The sequence below is a fragment of the Cavia porcellus genome, unplaced genomic scaffold (assembly GCF_034190915.1).
Source record: "Cavia porcellus strain 051 isolate PalLab524CR breed Dunkin Hartley unplaced genomic scaffold, mCavPor4.1 scaffold_6, whole genome shotgun sequence".
In the NCBI taxonomy this organism is placed as follows: domain Eukaryota; kingdom Metazoa; phylum Chordata; class Mammalia; order Rodentia; family Caviidae; genus Cavia; species Cavia porcellus.
The window spans coordinates 76,226,870-76,244,960 of NW_026947489.1; the positions used below are offsets into that span (position 1 = coordinate 76,226,870).

General features: G+C 35.8%; 1 protein-coding gene across 4 annotated transcripts in view; it reads right to left on the reverse strand.

Annotated features, from left to right (window-relative positions):
* Positions 1-18,091, reverse strand: part of Pafah1b1 (platelet activating factor acetylhydrolase 1b regulatory subunit 1) — an 84,464-nt gene that overhangs the window by 22,901 nt on the left and 43,472 nt on the right. For all 4 annotated transcript variants that reach the window (XM_013152231.3, XM_003469673.5, XM_023565027.2 and 1 more), the window contains exons 3-5: positions 7,221-7,305; positions 6,912-6,986; positions 5,275-5,481 (exon numbers count right to left, since the gene is read on the reverse strand). In XM_013152231.3, the coding sequence (XP_013007685.1) occupies positions 5,275-5,481; positions 6,912-6,986; positions 7,221-7,305 (367 nt within the window). The remainder of the gene's footprint in view (positions 1-5,274; positions 5,482-6,911; positions 6,987-7,220; positions 7,306-18,091) is intronic.

Genomic DNA, 18,091 nt, shown 5'->3' on the forward strand with positions numbered 1-18,091 from the left:
CCATCTGTGCTTAATGAACACATTTCTGCAGTTTAATTTTTTATTTTTAAGCATTTAGTTGCTTTATGTATCTTAGTTGCTATTAACTCAGCCTGTCCTCTGAACCAGCGGGTTACTTACGGAGGGCTGGGGGTGGTGTTGATTCTCAGGCCCGCGTACCAGTATGCTCATGGGAGGCACTGACTTTTCTCTTAATGGAAGCCGCACAGCTTGCATGGCTTACCAGAAAGGCTGGCTGGTTGGCTTCTTGTTGGATCCCCCCAACCCCAGCATCTGCTTCTTCTATCTTATAATACTGTGGATTGACCCCTGAACCTCCTGCATAAATCACTTTACTATACCCTCAGACTTTTTTATTTTGGGAAAGGACCTTGAAGTTGTCCAGGTTGGCCTTTAATTAAGAATTGATTCTGAGCCAGGTATGGGGTGCACACCTGTAATCCCAGCACTCTGGAGGCCGAGGCAGGAGAATCACTGGGAGCTGAAGGGCAGCCTCGGCTACATAAGCAAGTTTAAGGCCAGCCTGGACTATATAGCTGAAACCCTGTCCTCCCCACAAAATAGTAGTACTGGGCTGGAAGGCTGTGTCAATGGAGGTACATACGTGTGGTTAGGGGGCTTTTTGTTTTTAGGGGTGCTACTGCTTGTTTTTTGTCTTATTAATTTTGTACTTTTTTTTGAGATGGGGATTCACCGTGTAGTTCAGGCTGGCCTTGTACTTATTTTGCAGCTCATTCTGGTCTTGAGTTTGCAGTGATCCTCCTGCCTCAGTCTCACACGTGCTGGGTTTACAGGCCTGCACCTCCAGACCGGGCCTACTGTTTGGCATTAAACACAGCCTCTGCCCTGAATGATAGCTATGACCCTTTCCTTTTCTTTCTCTTTTATTTTTTTTTTTTTTTGGGGGGGGGGCGACAACGACAACAGTGTTTCGTTATGTAGCCCAGGCTGGCAGCAATCCTCCTGCTTCAACCTCCAGAGTTCTAAGATTAAAGGCGTTGCACTAGGACCCCTTGGTCTTTATTTTTAGACAGGGTGTCAACAAATTGCTAAACTGTCCTTGCAATCTTTCTGTTTCATATGTGCATCACCATGCCTGTCTATGAGGAATAACTTCTAATGTTCTTTAAAACAGGACAATTTTCTAATGTTCTTTAAAATAGGACAATCATACGTAGCTGACAACAATTAACTATTTCAAATAGGCAGTAGAAATGATTTTAAATGTTCCCATAACAAAGAAATAATGTATATCTGAGGTGATATGGCAATCATCCCCAATATAATCATTATTCATTATATGACTAACAAAACATCAGGTTTTACTCCGTAATAAAATCACTGTGGCCCATGCCTATAGCTTGGTGGTACAGCGCCTGCCTGGCAAGTGTGAGGCCTTATAGTTTGATTTCGAGTACTAAAAGAACCCCAAAAAACAAAAACAAACAAATAAAACCTAAGCGATAAATAGAACTAACATTTCAAAAATTTGAATGATTCAAATGTAAATGATTCTAAAATACTTTCACAGGCTAGGAATATAGCTCTGTAGTAGAACACTTGGTAGCACATGTGAGACCTGGCGTTCAATTCCTAGCTGTTTTTAAAAAAAAAGACTAAAGAAGATGCATTAAAAAAAATATTCTCAGGACTGGGCATGATGGCACACACCACATTCTCAACTAGGGATGGGGGGAGTGCACTGAGGCAAGAGGACTGTAAATTAGAGCCAGGCTGGGTAATTTAGCAATGCTTGGTCAGTCTCAAAACTGAAGAAAATATAAAGGAGACATAGCTTGGTATGAGACAAAGGGTTCAACTCATTGTACTAGAAAAAAACAAAACTTTCAAGACACTAGAAAGGATGGCTCAGTAGTAGAATGTATAAGTAGAATGCAGCAGGGTTTTGGATTTGATCCCCAACAGCCCAACACATATTCCACACCTTTCTAGGAGAAAAACAAGCCTGATCTAAAGATAAATTCTTTAAAATTTTTCCTCAGCTCAAGTGATGATGTTATGGGAACTGAACAGGAATAAACCTATTACATTTACCACATGAATTCAAGAAATAACAACATTAGCTACAAATTACTGAGCCACTTGCAACCCTCTGCTAGGTATCATACTGTTATATACAATATGTATACATCACTTCATGCTACAGAATCTTATGATACGGCTGGTTTTCTCTTTCTTCTTTTCCCAAGGCCATGGCCATTTTGCATGCTAAGCCAAAACTCTACTACTAAACTACATTCATCCCAAAATATTTCTAATCCATTTCCCCGCAAAACGAGAAAACTAAGTATATCAAGCACTTTGCCCAATGTAGTCAGAGAACCACAAAACTCTTGATTTTATAAAACTGCATTTTCTGAAAAGTCATTCTATCATCCTTTAACCTCAGCTTTATACAACTGAAGAGTAATAAAAGTGGAGCAGAAAGTTTTTCATCATACCAAATACCCAAGGAATCAAATTATGAATGAAAAAGTTTATGTATAAAACAGAACACTGTGGCCAAGGATTAAGCTCAGTGGCATGAGTGCCTACCTGGCAAGTTTGAGGTTGTGCATTCAATTCCTGGTACCAAAAAAATAAAAACAAAACAAAACAGAACGCTCTAACAGCTGACTAGAAGAAGTCAAAGGAGGACAATTTGTTCATAGTGCTGGTCTTGAGTGTTCTTTTAGCATCTGGCCAGCAACATCTGAAAGCAGTTTCATTTAATCCTCCCAAAAGCAGATGAGGTAGCTATCTATTATTCTCATTTTATAGATGGAAAGTGAAGCATAAAAAATTAACTTGGCCATAATCACAATTCACTATTGTGGTGCAGTTGGGAAACAAAGTCAGAACCAGTACCCTTCACTATTCCACAAAGCTTCTATATAGAGTATAAATAAAATCACCATTTTAAAGTCATTAAAAATGATGACACAAAAGACATTTCTAAAACAAATGTCAGTCAAAAGATAACAGAACTACATTTTTAACTGATTTTTTTTGGAGACAGTCTCTTGCTATGTAGTACAAGCTGGTCTCAAACTCAAGTCATACTTCTGCCTCAGCATCCTGGAGCTACGGTTATAGGTGTGCGCCACAATGCCTGGCCTTTAACTGAATTTCATTAGTAAAACAACTATAAATAAAAGGGAGAATTTTAACTAGTTGTGGTATCAGTGGGAAGGGAGTGCTGGAGATTGAACTCAGGGCCTCACACATGCGCAGTGAACACCCTACCACTGAGCTTCATCCCCAGTCCTTGTGGTTTGTTTGATTTACTTATTTACACTGATTGACTGATTGCACCAGAAATTAAACTCCTGACCTTGCATTTGCCAGGTAGGTGCCGTGCTGCTAAGCTATATTACCAGCCCATGTGGTTTCATTTTAAACAAAGGTTTCAAACTTCTATTCTATGATGTACTTTATTCATGTTTTGGTACTGGAATTGAACTCAGGGCCTGGTGTTTGCCAGCCAGGTGCGTATCTCCAGTCCATAACGTACTTTGAAGCAGATTCAATAGATACTTTAAGACAATATATTAACAACTCTGTTTGTGTTTTTATACCAATGCTGCAAAATCTACACATATGTCTGAGTTTTCTACCTAGTGAAAAATTTCTACTCCTTCACTTTATACATCATAATTAACAGTTGGTATACAGACTGTTATTAGGGAAGAGGCATGGTGGCTCACACTGGTAATGCCAGCACTTGGGAAGCTGAGGCAAGAGAATCACTGCAAATTCAAGACCAGCCTGGACTACAAACTGAGCTCAAAGACAGCCTAAACTGCACAGCAAGGCTCTGTCTCAAAAAGACCAAAAAAATAAAAATAAAAAAGGACTATTAGGAAGTCAGTTTAAATACATGTCTACCTATGTTTGAAATAAATAGTATGAAGACAGGGTTATAGCTCAGTAGCAGAACGTTTGCTTAACACACAGGGTTTGCATTTGATCCTCAAAATCATGATAAAAAAGTAATATATTAGTCAGGTGTGGTGGCAGATGCCTGTAATGTCAGCTCTTGGGAGTCTGAGGCAGGATGACTGCTGCAATTTCAAGACCAACCTGGGTTACAAAGTAAGTCAAGGCCAGCCTAAACTGCATAGCAAAACCTGTCTCAAAAAGACCAAAAAAAAAAAAAAAAAAAAAGTATTATATGACTGTATCAGATGCACAATTCTTTATCTATGATATACACATGAATTTAAGACTCCCTTACAATTACTCAGCCTACCCCATATTCACAAGATGGAAGTCATTGATTTAGAAACTAAAGAAACCATGTAAGAGCTTCAGGGAGATAGGTAGCCTGGAAACCACACTTCACTTATCACAGTTTGAGGGCCCTGCTGTTCTCTGTTGTAGGGCTTTCAGTGTGGGTGAAGATGAAGAATGAGAGGAACTGTTTATCAGGGTCATTTTAATCCTGAATTCAGGATAAAGCCAGGTCCCAGACCACACTGATCCATTTGCAGGGTGCAAATGCTGAGCAATACTGTGGCAAGTGTCTTTAGTTGTATTGTTATGACTGCCTGGATGGCCTGAATCCACTCAAAATGTTTCCTTTTCATGATCATTATGACTTTGAAAATGCGCCAGAAGGCCCACAATGCCCAATCTCAGGAATAAGGTGGATGAAGACACACTGAATAGTGTTTTTACTAGCCTACCTCTTTTTGGATGGCACTTGGCAGCACCATTTGCTGTATTTTTCATATGTGCCTCATAAAGACCCTCAGGAAAAGAAGACTTCCAAAACTATTTCAGATAGTAGCAAGAAAAATGGGATATGTTGTAAGCAAAGGGGAATATGTATATTCATGGGAATTGATGGCTATGTCTTTTACTTTAAGAATTTTTTTTTTAACTTCAAGAATTTTTAAAGTTCAAACCTACTTAAGGAATCAAACTGAGGACCTTGCGCCTGCCAGGCAGGTGCTTATGCCACTGAGCTACGTACGTCCCAGGCCTGGAACACATTTTTTATTCTCTAAGAATAAAATTTATTCCAACACAAAGTAATCCACTTCCCAACACTAAATTTATTTCAACTTTCATGTTTTCAAATTCATTAGTGAGCTTACTGGCAGCATATCCCTCAGGAGCCACAGTGAAACTTATACTATCTTTGAAGTTCAGAATCAAACTATTTGCACAGTTTCAAAAGAGTCTCTCCTAGTTTTCTGTGTAAGTCATTTTCAGGTTTTTCTTTGCCCCCAGTAAATGAGCTCTAGTCTACTTTTAACAAATCCTTACCTTAATTGTAGCATCCTCTGAAGCAGAGACCATAACACTGAACACAGGATGGAAAATGACTCGAGTGACTGGACTCCTGTGACCACTCAGTGCATATTTTTCCGGTGGACGGGGAATCCATTCTTTTGGGTCTCGTTTTTGACCAAGTGGGCCACCTGACGTAAATTCTTCTTTTGCTTCATTTAGCTTTGATTCTAATTCCATAACCTTGAGAAGGAAGAGGCAGTTAGGCATAGATAGATTCTGATATTTTTTTTAGAAGTGCCTTTGGTTGAGAATATAGCTTAATGGTACAACATTTGCCTACCATGCATGAGATCCTGAATTTGATGTCAGAATTGAAAGGGGAGGGGCGAGGAGGGAAAAGGGGAAAGAGAAAAAACTGCTTTTGTTTTCCTTCTATATATGTAAGAAACCTGAAAAAAATTCTGCAATTTGCAAAGCATTTGATAACTTTAAATAGTCTTAATATACCACCAAAATCTAAATAGCACGACAAAACTAAAAAGTGGTAAAAACGCATTAAAGTTGTCTTAAATACTGTGTTTTATTTTGTCTTTTTGAGGCAGTTTCACTATGCAGTTCAGACCAGACCTGAACTCACTTTGTATCCAGGCTAGCCTCAAACTCCCAGTGATCCTCCTGCCTCAGCCTCCTAAGTACTAGGATTATAAGCACACACCACCATGCTCAGCTTAAAATTTAACTCAAAGAAAAATTTCAATTTATTATTATTAATTTTTTGGTCTTTTTGAGATGGGGTCTTGCTATGTAGTTCAAACTAGCCTTGAGTTTACTTTATAACCAAGGGCTAGTCTTGAGCTTGCAATGATCCTCTGGTGTCAGCCTCCCAAGTGCTGGCATTCCAGGCATGTGTCACCATGCTCAGCTCAAAAATTTCAATTTATATTTGGCCATAGAGCCTTCTACTACAAATTACAGGAAGAACAGTGAATCTGTCTTGTTTCCTCTCAAGTATGCAACTTTTGAGTATTATTTCCAAATCAGTTTAGAGTGTATATATCAGTGATAAAATATTCACAATAAAAGTGCCTATCTATTGAACATCTATGAGCTAGGAACTTTTCTAAGAGCCTTATATACTTAATATCTCTATTTACTCCAACTGTGTCTAGAAAGTACTATAGTTTTTTGTTGCGATTTTGTTGAGACAGTCTCTCGCCATATAGTGCAGGCTGAACCTGATTCTGCTTCAGCTTCCCCATCACTGGGCTTACAGGCATGGGCCACCACATTTAACTATATGTACATGTCAGATCTGTAGTATTATTTGTTGCCTTAAATTTATAGACAAAAATGAAAGCTCATAGATGAAAATGATTCAAGAGCATACTTTAGTGCTCCTTTCTCAACACTACACTGGCTTAGGGCACAAATGAGTTCTTTTAGCATCAATTTCTCCAAGTCAAGACCATGAAAAATTCTATCTACTCAATATTGCTGGTTGTATGAGTTAGCATGTATCAGCAATGATCTGAGTCCAAATCTTGATAAAGCATACGAAACGTATTTTCATTTGCCTTGTCAAAATCAATTTTTAATGCAGAATAATTTAATATCTCTAGAAGCTTTATATAACATACTGAATACAACTTTAAAGAAAAGACCTACTTTACCTTCTTTTGTAATCTAATAACAGATGTCCATTTTTTTTCCAAAAGACCGGCATACTTCTTATCTAATTCTTCATTCTAGAGGACAAAATGGGAACAATTAAAAAATGCCTTCACTGTGACAGTTCAACCCAGATAAATGATCTTTAAGACTAAACATTTTAAAAGTTATGAAAGTCAAGTTCAGTATCAATAAAACACAGTAATAAAAGTAAGACTTTTAAAGAGCTGATTTGGCTGCTAACACCTGATACCTGAGTAAAATTCACTCATTTAATTATATTACAAAAAACTATAAAAAGTCAAACATACCATATCTAATTCAGCTTCCTTTTTAAAAACTGAATATGCCTCTTCATAGCCATTGGAACGAAGATAATCTGCTATAGCTCGATTTCTGAAAGAAAACAAATTTAAAGAACTTCTAAAAATAATCTCATTTCTATTTTGAAGAAAATATATTTTATTGAAAACCTTACAAGCCTGAAGACACTTTCAAGAGTATTTCATCCCAAACCATACTGATATTTCACAAATAAATGGACTTCAAAACCTCTAGATTACTTAGCTCCTGTTATAATACATTCATAATATCAGATTATTCTTGCTTTTATAAATTTCTAATTTGTTGCTTACCTTACAAGCCATGGGCATTCTGCAGATCAAGAGATGGCATATGTGATGATAACCATCAACTTTGCTAGTGTTTACATTTACCTTTTTCTAGTTGGTGTATATACTCAAAGACTGACAACTAAAATTTAGTTTTGTGGAGAAATGTTTTGGTAAAACTGAAAGGGCTTTAATCTTAGAAATAATTTTTTTGGAGGGGTCTTTTTTTGAGACAGGGTTTCATTATGCAGTTCAGGTTGACCTTGGACTCACTTTGTAGCCCTGCAGGTTGGCCTGAAAATCAGAGTACCCCTTCTGCTTAGCCTGCCAAGTGCTGGGATCACAGGCGTGCAATACTAAGAAATAATTTTAAAAATTCAAAATGGGTTTCGTAAGACAAGCTATTAACCTTACTATACTGTATAAAATGAGACATTCACTTGGAATTAGAACTTGAATAGTAGAGAAGTGAATTAGCAGAAGACTCTACATGCTTCTCGTTCATTCTTCTCTGAAAGAATACTGGCAATGTTCCCCTCCCGTAAGGTAACTTATTTTAATGTGTTAAATAAATTATTTTGAGCCATTCTACCATGGTAAGAAATGGTTGAGATTTCTTTTACTTTTAATAAAATAATTAAAAGTTAAGACGCAGTATAGTAGCATGCCTGAAATCCCAACACTCTGGGAGACTGAAGCATAAAGCACAAGGGAGGATCATGAGTGCTGGGCAACTTAAAATTCTGTCTCAAAATAAAAATGAGAAAGTGGTGGGATAGTTAAGTGCCAATCCCCTAGGTTCAATCTCTAGTACTGCCAAAAGAAAAAAAAAAAAGGGGCAATTCATTCAGATTAAACAAATCTTAATATGTAAATATACAGTAAAATGTCCTTTCTACCATTGATCCCCCAATATCCCTGAGGCAGTTGCCTTTACTAGTGCTTTATAAAGTGCTTCCAGATATATACCTTCACACGCAAATACCTACAGTCTTCTAGAAATAGTCACTACTTGTTTTTAAAGCAAACTGTTAATTACATGTAATATATAAACTCAATTTTATCTATCATTCATGCTCCCACCTTGTGTTACTACAGGTTAAACCAAGTGATGCACTACCACTGAGCTATTATGCTCCTTATCCTTTTTGTTTTTTTATTTAGAGCCAGTTTCATTACATTGCCAGGCTGGCCTCAAACTTGTGATCTCTCTGCCTCGGTCTCCCAAGTAACTATGAGTGTGTGCCCTTGCTCCTGGCTTATCTATCTTATTTACCACTAAATATAAATCTGCCTTTTAATTAACATTACATGGTAAGGCCAAATATAATGGCGCTTGCCTATAATTCCAGAACTAGGGAAGCTGAGGCTAAAGGATCATTGGGAGTTTGAGACCAGCCTGAGTTACAAAAGTGAACTCAAAGCCAGCTTGAAACTGCCCAGCAAGATCCTGTCTCAAAAAGATAAAAATAAATAAAAATTACCTTGTATCCTACTATAGATAGATGTTTTCATTACTACAAACAGTGCAAAAAATATTCTTGCATAAATATCAATACCATAACCATCTAATCCTTTAGGAAATATTCTTCAGTAGTAGAGACATTAAACTTTACTTCAATGGTATGTTAAAAAAAAAACAACAAAAAAGTGAAGCAAACTAGTAAGAGACTAACAACGAAAACATTTGTTGTAGCCAGGCATAGTGGCTCACGCCTGTCATCCCAGCACTTGGGAGGCTGAGGTGGGAGGATCCTTTCGAGTTTGAGACCAGTCTGGGCTACAAAGTGAGCTCAAGGCCAGCCTGAACTGCATAGCGAAACCCTATCTCAAAAAAAAAAAAAAAAAAAAAAAAAAAAGATCAAAGTATACTAATTATAAAGTTAGCAGATCACATAGATGCAGGAGTGAAGGACAAATAAATTCTTAATTATGATTCTGTAGTGATGCTCATACTTGTGCCTTCTAGCCTATTCTATTAATGGACAACTTAATTCATTAGAATTCTTTTTTACAGATCTAAACTTACTTTTTATCACCCAGCGAGTAATGGTTTTAGTTAGGCTTTCAAAATTAGAACAAAGTAAGAAGGCTCCTTAATAATTAAATGTTTATATTGTCAAAATCTGTATTACAAATCTTCAATATAAATAAGTTTATTTGAGGTCAGATATCCCACAACAACATAGGGAAATAATGAACCTTTTTAAAAAATCATATTTCATGATTTTTTAAAATTTAAAAACAGTCATCAAGTAAATAAAGCCCAAATTCCAAGATGAAACATATACAGTTGTTATATTTAATGTTCCTACCTCACTTCATTCCTCTCTGGTCGTGACCTAACACCTCAAATTTTGCTGAATACACGGTTTCTAGTACTAAAGCTCAGATACTAAATAATATACATATGTTGTACATGGACAAATTTTAACAACTATGATCTTAGCAGGCATTTTTTGTAAAGGAAAGCTAAGTAAGTGGTAATACTTTCTTTCTTTTTTTTTTGGTACTGGAGATCAAACACACAATCTTGTACTTAGCAGGGAAGTACTTAAGCCACTGAGCTAAATCCCCAACCTGATAGTATTTTTCTGTATGAAAATAGTGGAGAAAAATGCAAAATAACTACTCTTTTTTCCAATATATTGAGATTACCACTACAAGTTGAACATCCCTAATCAAAAATTCAGGATGTTCCAAAATATAAAACTTTATGTGTGTTAATAAGGATAGGATACAAGGCCTTTGCTCTGCACTAAGCAATAGTCTCAGCTCTAATTTTTCTACAAAATAAATTAAGCTCCTAATTTCAACAGAATTAATGTTCATTTATAGTATCATAGATATTAAAACTCAAAAAATATTCCATTATATAAATGTATTAAATTTGTTTTGAACAATCATCTACTCCTAGACTTTTAAACTTTCTATTCTTCATCATCTTAATGAAATTTTGGATATACAAGTCAGAAGTATAAGAGAGATCTAAGAGAAAGAAAGAATCTGTGAAAATTAACAAGATAGTACTGATATAAACCACATAAGTAATCAAAAACATATAGGAAGATTACAATAGGAAGAAAAAATGAAACTAGAATATAAAGGATAGCACCATGACATGCCAATATTTAAGAAACTGTGAGGATATGAAGGAGTCTAATAAGCAGTTAGAATTAAGAAGATGTCAGCAAGCCAACTAAAAGGATTTCTAAAAAAATACACATGGGCAACAATTACAAAGATCTGAGAGAAGTCAAATAAGGAAAGTCAAAAAAGTATCCAAGCAATCTGGCTAAGAGGTCCCTGTTGACCATATAAATCCCAAGTTCAAAACTTAAGAGTCTCGATATTCTTCAATATAATACTCTGTTAAACACAAATAAGCATGTAAAATATTGGCATTTGGGCAGAGTAGTAAGGTTTGAGAGAGTACCTACTAAAGCTTAAATGGTTAGAAAATTTACAGTACAATGACAAACCTCTGCTGTCCCATTTCTCAGTATCTAAGCCAACTATATGATCCACTCAATGTGGAACCTCTTAACAGTGGCAAAGTGTACCAACGTTACTGAAAATAAGGAAAAAGTAAGACTTAATGTTCTGTTAGTTCTAAGGGCCTTAAGCTTCTTCTAGAATTTGTTACTAATTTTTTTATTTAGAGACAGAGCTGTTGACCCCCAGTAGCCTTTCATCAGTTTTGTTAAGGATCAAACACTTCTCTCCTTTAAAATAAATAAATCAGAAAACAAGCAGACATCAAGGTACAAGTTAATAATCTATCAAACCTCTTCACATTATTTAAATCAATCAGCCAGGTGCGATGGCACACACTTATAATCTCAGCACTTCCAGCACTCTGGGAGGCTAAGGGAGAAGGATCACCATGAGCTCAGAGCCATTCTGGGCTACATAAGCAAGTTTAAGGCCTGTCTGTGCTACAAAGTAAGACCCTGTATCAAAACAAAACAAAAATCCATTACTAATTCAAACTAAATCAACCCATTAAACTTTAGAAGAAAAAGATAATTAAAAAGAAATTCACGTGTAACAAGTAGACCCAAACAAGAAATCCTATATAGAGAAAAGTTAAAAAAAAAAAGAAAAAAAACAACCACCAAAAACAAGATAAAGTACTTTTTATGAGTAACAGATTCTAGCTAGGCAGAATCAAGGCTTAAATACGAACAGTACCAAAATGTCAAAGATTTTGTTGCTATTCTTTATTACTATAACAAAGACTGTTTTCTAAACTATTCCAAGTTTATGAAAATTCCAGATTCAATTTTAAGTACTTTACCTGACTTCTATACTCTCTTCATTGTTCCTTTACAAGGTAATATTTTGCAACACTAACATTATCAGTCACAATACCCCACCACTACTATTTATAAGATTTTAAGGTAACCTAGAGTGTTATAATCTACTAATCAAATAACGACTCTTAAAAGATCAGATAAAAAGAAAAATAGAATACTTAAAGGTTTCTGAATTTCTTAAAAATTTAATTTGGAGCACAGAAACCACACTGTATGTATTAGAAGACACTGGGATGAGATGTATTTTCATAAGTAAATAAACACTGAGTACCTTCCTACTTTTAGATGCCAAATGGTGGAGCTGTGTACAGTATTTTAGCACTTAAGAGGTAAACAAATATATCCTGAGAGTTCTATAAACATGTTTTATTGTTTCTTTAAGAAGAAACAAGATTAAATCAAAGGTTACCAAACTTAAGATGTTTTCTTAGCAGGACCACTCAAAGAGATACACTGACAAGACTATTTTACAAGTTTAGAAATTAGGTCACCACTGGAGATAACATGCAACACTCTACAAGGGTGCCCTGTGGTGTGCAGTGAGATGTCTGGAGGACTAAGGGGACAATGAAGGTAACACAGAAGACCATATACGATCAAACATGCAGGATCACACTTGGAGTCACAGTTAGTGCACTCCAAAAAATACCCTTCATACCACTCCAGGTCACACCATCTTAGACAAACAAGAAGCACACAACCTGAGATATATGAATAAAATTCAAGGACAGAAAAATAGGATCATTCTATAAGCTGTTGACCCAGGACATCAACCAAGTCCTACACAAATAATGTTACTTTTTAAATATACTACAATAGTCTACTCAGTCATCAAAAGGGCAGCACAAATGTGATGAGTTCCTGGCCTTATGTCCTGTAACTAATTACCCACCCAATAACAAATGTTCTGAAAAATCTGTCTAACAAAGGGTTACAATTATCTTCCTTTACTAACACATTTAAAAATGTAACACCTGTTTCAAAAAATAGTTCAGAGGCCGAGTATGTGATGCTAGCCCCTGGAAGAGCTTGAGGCCAGCCTAGACTACATAGCTAGTAGACCCTATCTCAACAACACAACACAACACTTCAGGCAGGATTCACATACTACCAATCCTAGGAAAAGCTGAAGTTCAGCAAGAGGTTAAAACCTAAATTTATTCATGACAATGACAAAGAAAAAGGAGAATAAAATTTAGGTGAGTCAGCATTTTAAGCAAAAGAACTATGCAAAAAAATCCAAAGTCAAACATACAAAAAAAAATGTATTACTGTTGATTCTCACACCCTGATCTTTAGAGATACTTACATTTCATTCTTTTATCAAAAAATGCTAAAATATTTTTAAACCAAAAAATTCAAACTCACAAATGAAGTACATGTTTTTGTTTAATATCTTATTGTTTTAACAAATTTAATATGTACCAAAACACTTCCAGTGAAGTATAAGGTAGCAAGCAGTAAAATGAGCGAAACCAGGCATCGTGGCACATGTCTGTAATCCCACCACCCAGGAGGCTGTGGCAGAAGGATCACTGTGAGTTCAAGGCTAGTCTGAACTAAACAGGAAGGATCTTGTCGGAAGGAAGGAAGGAAGGAAGGAAGGAAGGAAGGAAGGAAGGAAAAAGAAAGAAAGAAAGAAAGAAAGAAAGAAAGAAAGAAAGAAAGAAAGAAAGAAAGAAAGAAAAAGATAGATGACAGAAGCAGGTGGTACACCCAACTTGGGAGGCTGATGCAGAATTGAGTTTCAGGTCAGCTTGGGCAACCTGTAGAAACCCTGTCTCAAAATAAAAATTTGAAAGAAGGACTGTGTATGTATTTCAGTGAGACTGCTTGCTTAGCATGCAGAGTCCTACAATTTTATCTCCAGCAGCCCCCCAAAAGGGAAGAAAAAAGAGAAAGCTGCAAAGATTTGATAAATGAATTATAAAAGATATTCAAGGCACAAAAAAATCAATTTAAGGAAAAATCTTTTTTTTCCAGACAAGGTCTAACCATATAGTTTAGGACAGCCTCAAAACTAGGGCAACCCTCCTGCCTCAGCTTCCTAAATACTATTATTATAGGTGTGTGCCACTGTCTGGCAGAAACTAGTATTTTCTTTAAATACCTAGTTATTATAAATATGTAAGTATATATTAAATGGAATAGTACCTAAACAAAACAATACCTGTATAGCAAGTCAAAGAATAAAAGTGAATGTTGATGGTGTCATCTGCCTATAATCTCAGTACTAGAGAGACTAAGGCAAGAGGATCACTTTTGAGTTCTGGTAGTGTGTGCCTATAATTCCAGTGCTCTGAGAGGATGAGGCAGGAAAATCACCATTTTGAGCCAATCCTGTTTCAAAAAATAAAAAAAGCTGAGGCAGCTCAATGTGAAGACTTTGTGTTCAATTTCAAGTATCAGAAAAAACACACATGCACGTGTGCAGACACAGTAGAACTTCAGTATATAAGCCAGAGACAAGAAATTATGTTCATCATTAACAGAACTTTAATTTACTCAGGTAAGGAATACAAACAGTAACTAGATTTAAATACCTCAACTTACAGCCTCAATGAACCTAAATCAAAAAGTTTAAAATGAAGTGGAAAATACCTGTTTGAAAGCTGAGTCATAAAATCTAAACACTGGTTTCACTGCTAAAACCAGTAAGTGCCCAACAAAGCCTTAAACAAAGCTTTAAATCTATTTGTTTAGCATGTAACTCAACTTCATGAACATGTGCTTCTACAGTATATTACTATTTAGTGTGTAGGGAGATTAAATCTTCACTTTCTTTTGCAAAGAGCAGAACAGGACCACTTTCTAATTAATGCTGAATTTATGCTATATTCCAATATATGCACAAGAGAAAATCAAATTTAAAAATTGACATTAGTTTTTTTTAATCAGTGTAAAAATTTATTACACTCATGAAACAACACAGAGGGACTTTATATGTGTATTGTTAAGTGAATAAATCCAATCTGAAAAGGCAGTAACTATTGAAAATAGAAAAGGGCTGGGGTTTTAGCTCAGCAGTGTAAGTGCCTGCCTGACAAGAACAAAGTTGTAAATTCAATCCCTGGTACCAAAAAAAAAAAAAAAAAAAGTAAAAAGTATCAGTTGTTTAGGATTTGGAGAGAAGGAGAAATGAGTAGTTGGAACAGAGATTTTTAGGGCAGTATATTCTGTATGATTCTGTAAGTGTGGATATGTAGCATTATGCATTTGTCAAAACCTACAGAACATACAACACAAGAGGGAACCCTAAAGCAAGCCATGAATTAATAAAAAATAATGCCTCTCTCTACCCTCGCTCAATCCCTGGCAGGGCTAGAGACTGAGCCCAGGGTCTTTTTCTTGCTAATAGCAAACACTATTACTGAGCTACATTCCTAGTCCTAGTTAATAATGTTAATATTGGTTCGTCAATTATAACAAATATACCACACTAATACAAAATGATAATGGGAAAAATTGAAGAAAGGATATAAGGGGTAGAGTGAGAGGAGCAGAATCTAGTATCTACCTCCAAATTACTATCCCATTCTCAAATCAAAATTTAAAGCTTTTTGGTAAAATAATTTTAAAGCTCATCCTGACGAATCCAAATTTTAAAAAAAATTTTTGTACCGGGATCAAACTCCTGACTTCATGCCTGTCAGACAGGCACTTCTGCTGAGCTAATCTCCGGCCCTAAAACAAAAAGTTAGCCAAACTTATTACCCAATACTGGAATTTATTAGAAAGATATGATGACTCAGGGAAAAAGCGATTAGATTCCTCATATAATTCACAAATATCAATTCCAGATGACTTAGACATTATTTTAAAAATAAATGAACTATAGTAACTTTCTGCAATAGCCCATGCTGTGTATCCCAGATGCAACATGTACTTTTATTTTTGCTTTTATCCTCTTTTTCTCTTTACTCAGTCCCAAGTTTATTCTGTAGAACTAGTTTCTCCCCTACTTTTCGTTTTTACTTTTTTGAATAAACTTTGTCACTGTTTAAATAAACAAAACACTGCCTTACGAAAATAAAAATTAGTATTTAGATAACTGATTTGTGAAAGTCTTCCAAGGCTTCACTCTAAATCTAAAGGAAACGATCAAAGAAAGACAGATTTCATTACACAACATTCCTAAAAGGTGATCAAAATAGAGTGAATGTTGACACTTAAAAAAATTTACAGTAAAAGACATATTGCTATTAATCTCTCTCAACATACCCCTCCTCATTTTGTGTATTTACAAGGTGCAATCAAACCCACAGTGAATATTCCTGCCACATGCCATCAGTAAGAAAGGCTCATAAAAAAATTCTACCTTATTCACTGGATCTGATACCACTCAACTTCTGGCTTTTCTCCAAAGTCAAAATGATCATGAAAGGTCAGTATTTTTAACTGTCTAAAAATATGACAGTGCAACTAAAGACACATTCAATGCAAAGAACTTGTAAGTGGCAAAAATGATGAAGGAAATGTGCATGAAATGATGAGGGGGAGTATTTTGAGGGAAGATTAATGGCAATGTGTCTGTTACTATATAACATTTTTCTTACAATCTAAATATGTATCATACCTTATTTATCACATCTCATTTTACACCATCTGACAAAGGGTGAATATCTTTACTAAAGCCTCCGCTAGAAATCAAGATATAAACAACTCAACAGGAAGGGGAAATTTAGAGAAGCAGAAAGATGGTTGTATGATGCTCTTTATGTTCTTGCCCAAACCATAAAGGATCCTAGAACAGTTTATGGAGAAGGCTATTCTGAAATGCTGATGTGACACAGCTTGCCAACAGAACAGCAGGAAAAGAAGCAGTTGCAATGGAGTTCTTCGCTAAAGCCCTGACAATGTTGCCCACCATCATAGCTAACAGTGCAGGTTATGACAGTGCAGATTTGGTGGCCCAACTCCAAGCTGCTCATAGTGAAGGCAAAGCAACCACTGGACTAGATATGAAGGAAGGTCCTACTGGAGATACAGCAATGCTGGGTACTGGGTATAATGAAGTTTCCATGTGAAGTGACAAGTTCTTTTGAGTGCAGATGCAACAGCAGAGGGATTCTGCATGTGGATAACATCATCAAAGCGGCACCAAGGAAACCTGTTTCTGATCACCACCCCTCTTAAACATTCACATGTGCTGTTTGTTGATATTTGGACCACTTCACAACAAAACTGTGTTAACTTCATAAAGATTGTGGAACTAATACTCATCTGTGCCCATTATGTTATTAAGTTTGGACACTTACTTAGTTGACCATTTGTTTTAAAGCGTTCTAATTTATTTGCTATTTGATTTTTCATACAATTCAGTTGATAAGAAAGTCCATTTCTCTTACTATAATTAAAATAAAAAACTTTAAAAAGGAGTTATAAAAAAGATGGGGTGGGGGATGACAATGGAGGGTACCTAGTGGTACATGTGTGTAACCCTACCACTCAGGAAGTCAAGGCAGGATGACTTTGAGTTTGAGGCTAGCCTGGGCTACGTAGCAAGACCCTATCTCATAAAAAACAAAAAGATGTAGTAATACCAGGAATAAGCAATTCCTAAAATAAAACAAAAAGGAAGTATGTGTACTGAAAACTGACTTTTAAAACAAAACTTCCAGCAAGCTCAGCAGCACAAGTGCCTGCCTGGCAAGTGCAAGATCCAGTATCCCAAAAACACTTTCTATGAATTGTATAATTTTAACTATGCACATGTTAACTTTGTTTCTATTATGACAAAAAGGCAATAAAATATCAAGAAAATAGCTAACTGAACATTATGTATAGTAAAAGCAGCTAGCACTCAATGAGCATTTACTTCCTATTAAGCTTAATGTTAAGCATTTTGAGTATGTTACATTAATTCCTCATAATTCTGTAAGATGTCCCTTTGTTAAGGTAAAATTTAAAGAAAAATTGAGATGGGAAAAACTGGAGGGGCTATTCCTATTATATCAGTAACACGGGATAGCTTGCAAGTGAAATCTGGAAACACATTTTTCTTTTCCTGTATTTTCCAATTTTTCTTACATTGAAAATATTTTTCTTAATTATCCATTTTAAATAGTTCTAAGACGTTGTACTCATATACTTAAGGTTTATCCGTAGGTAACATTTAACACTGGGGATAAAAACAATTGAGTTTTAAGCCAATCACTCATGTGATTTTGGTTCTAGTTTCTAGAAATTTTGTGTTTGTCTAAGGCTATCTTCAAGTAGCAAATAAAATGCCCACTCCAGGCAGGGAGATAG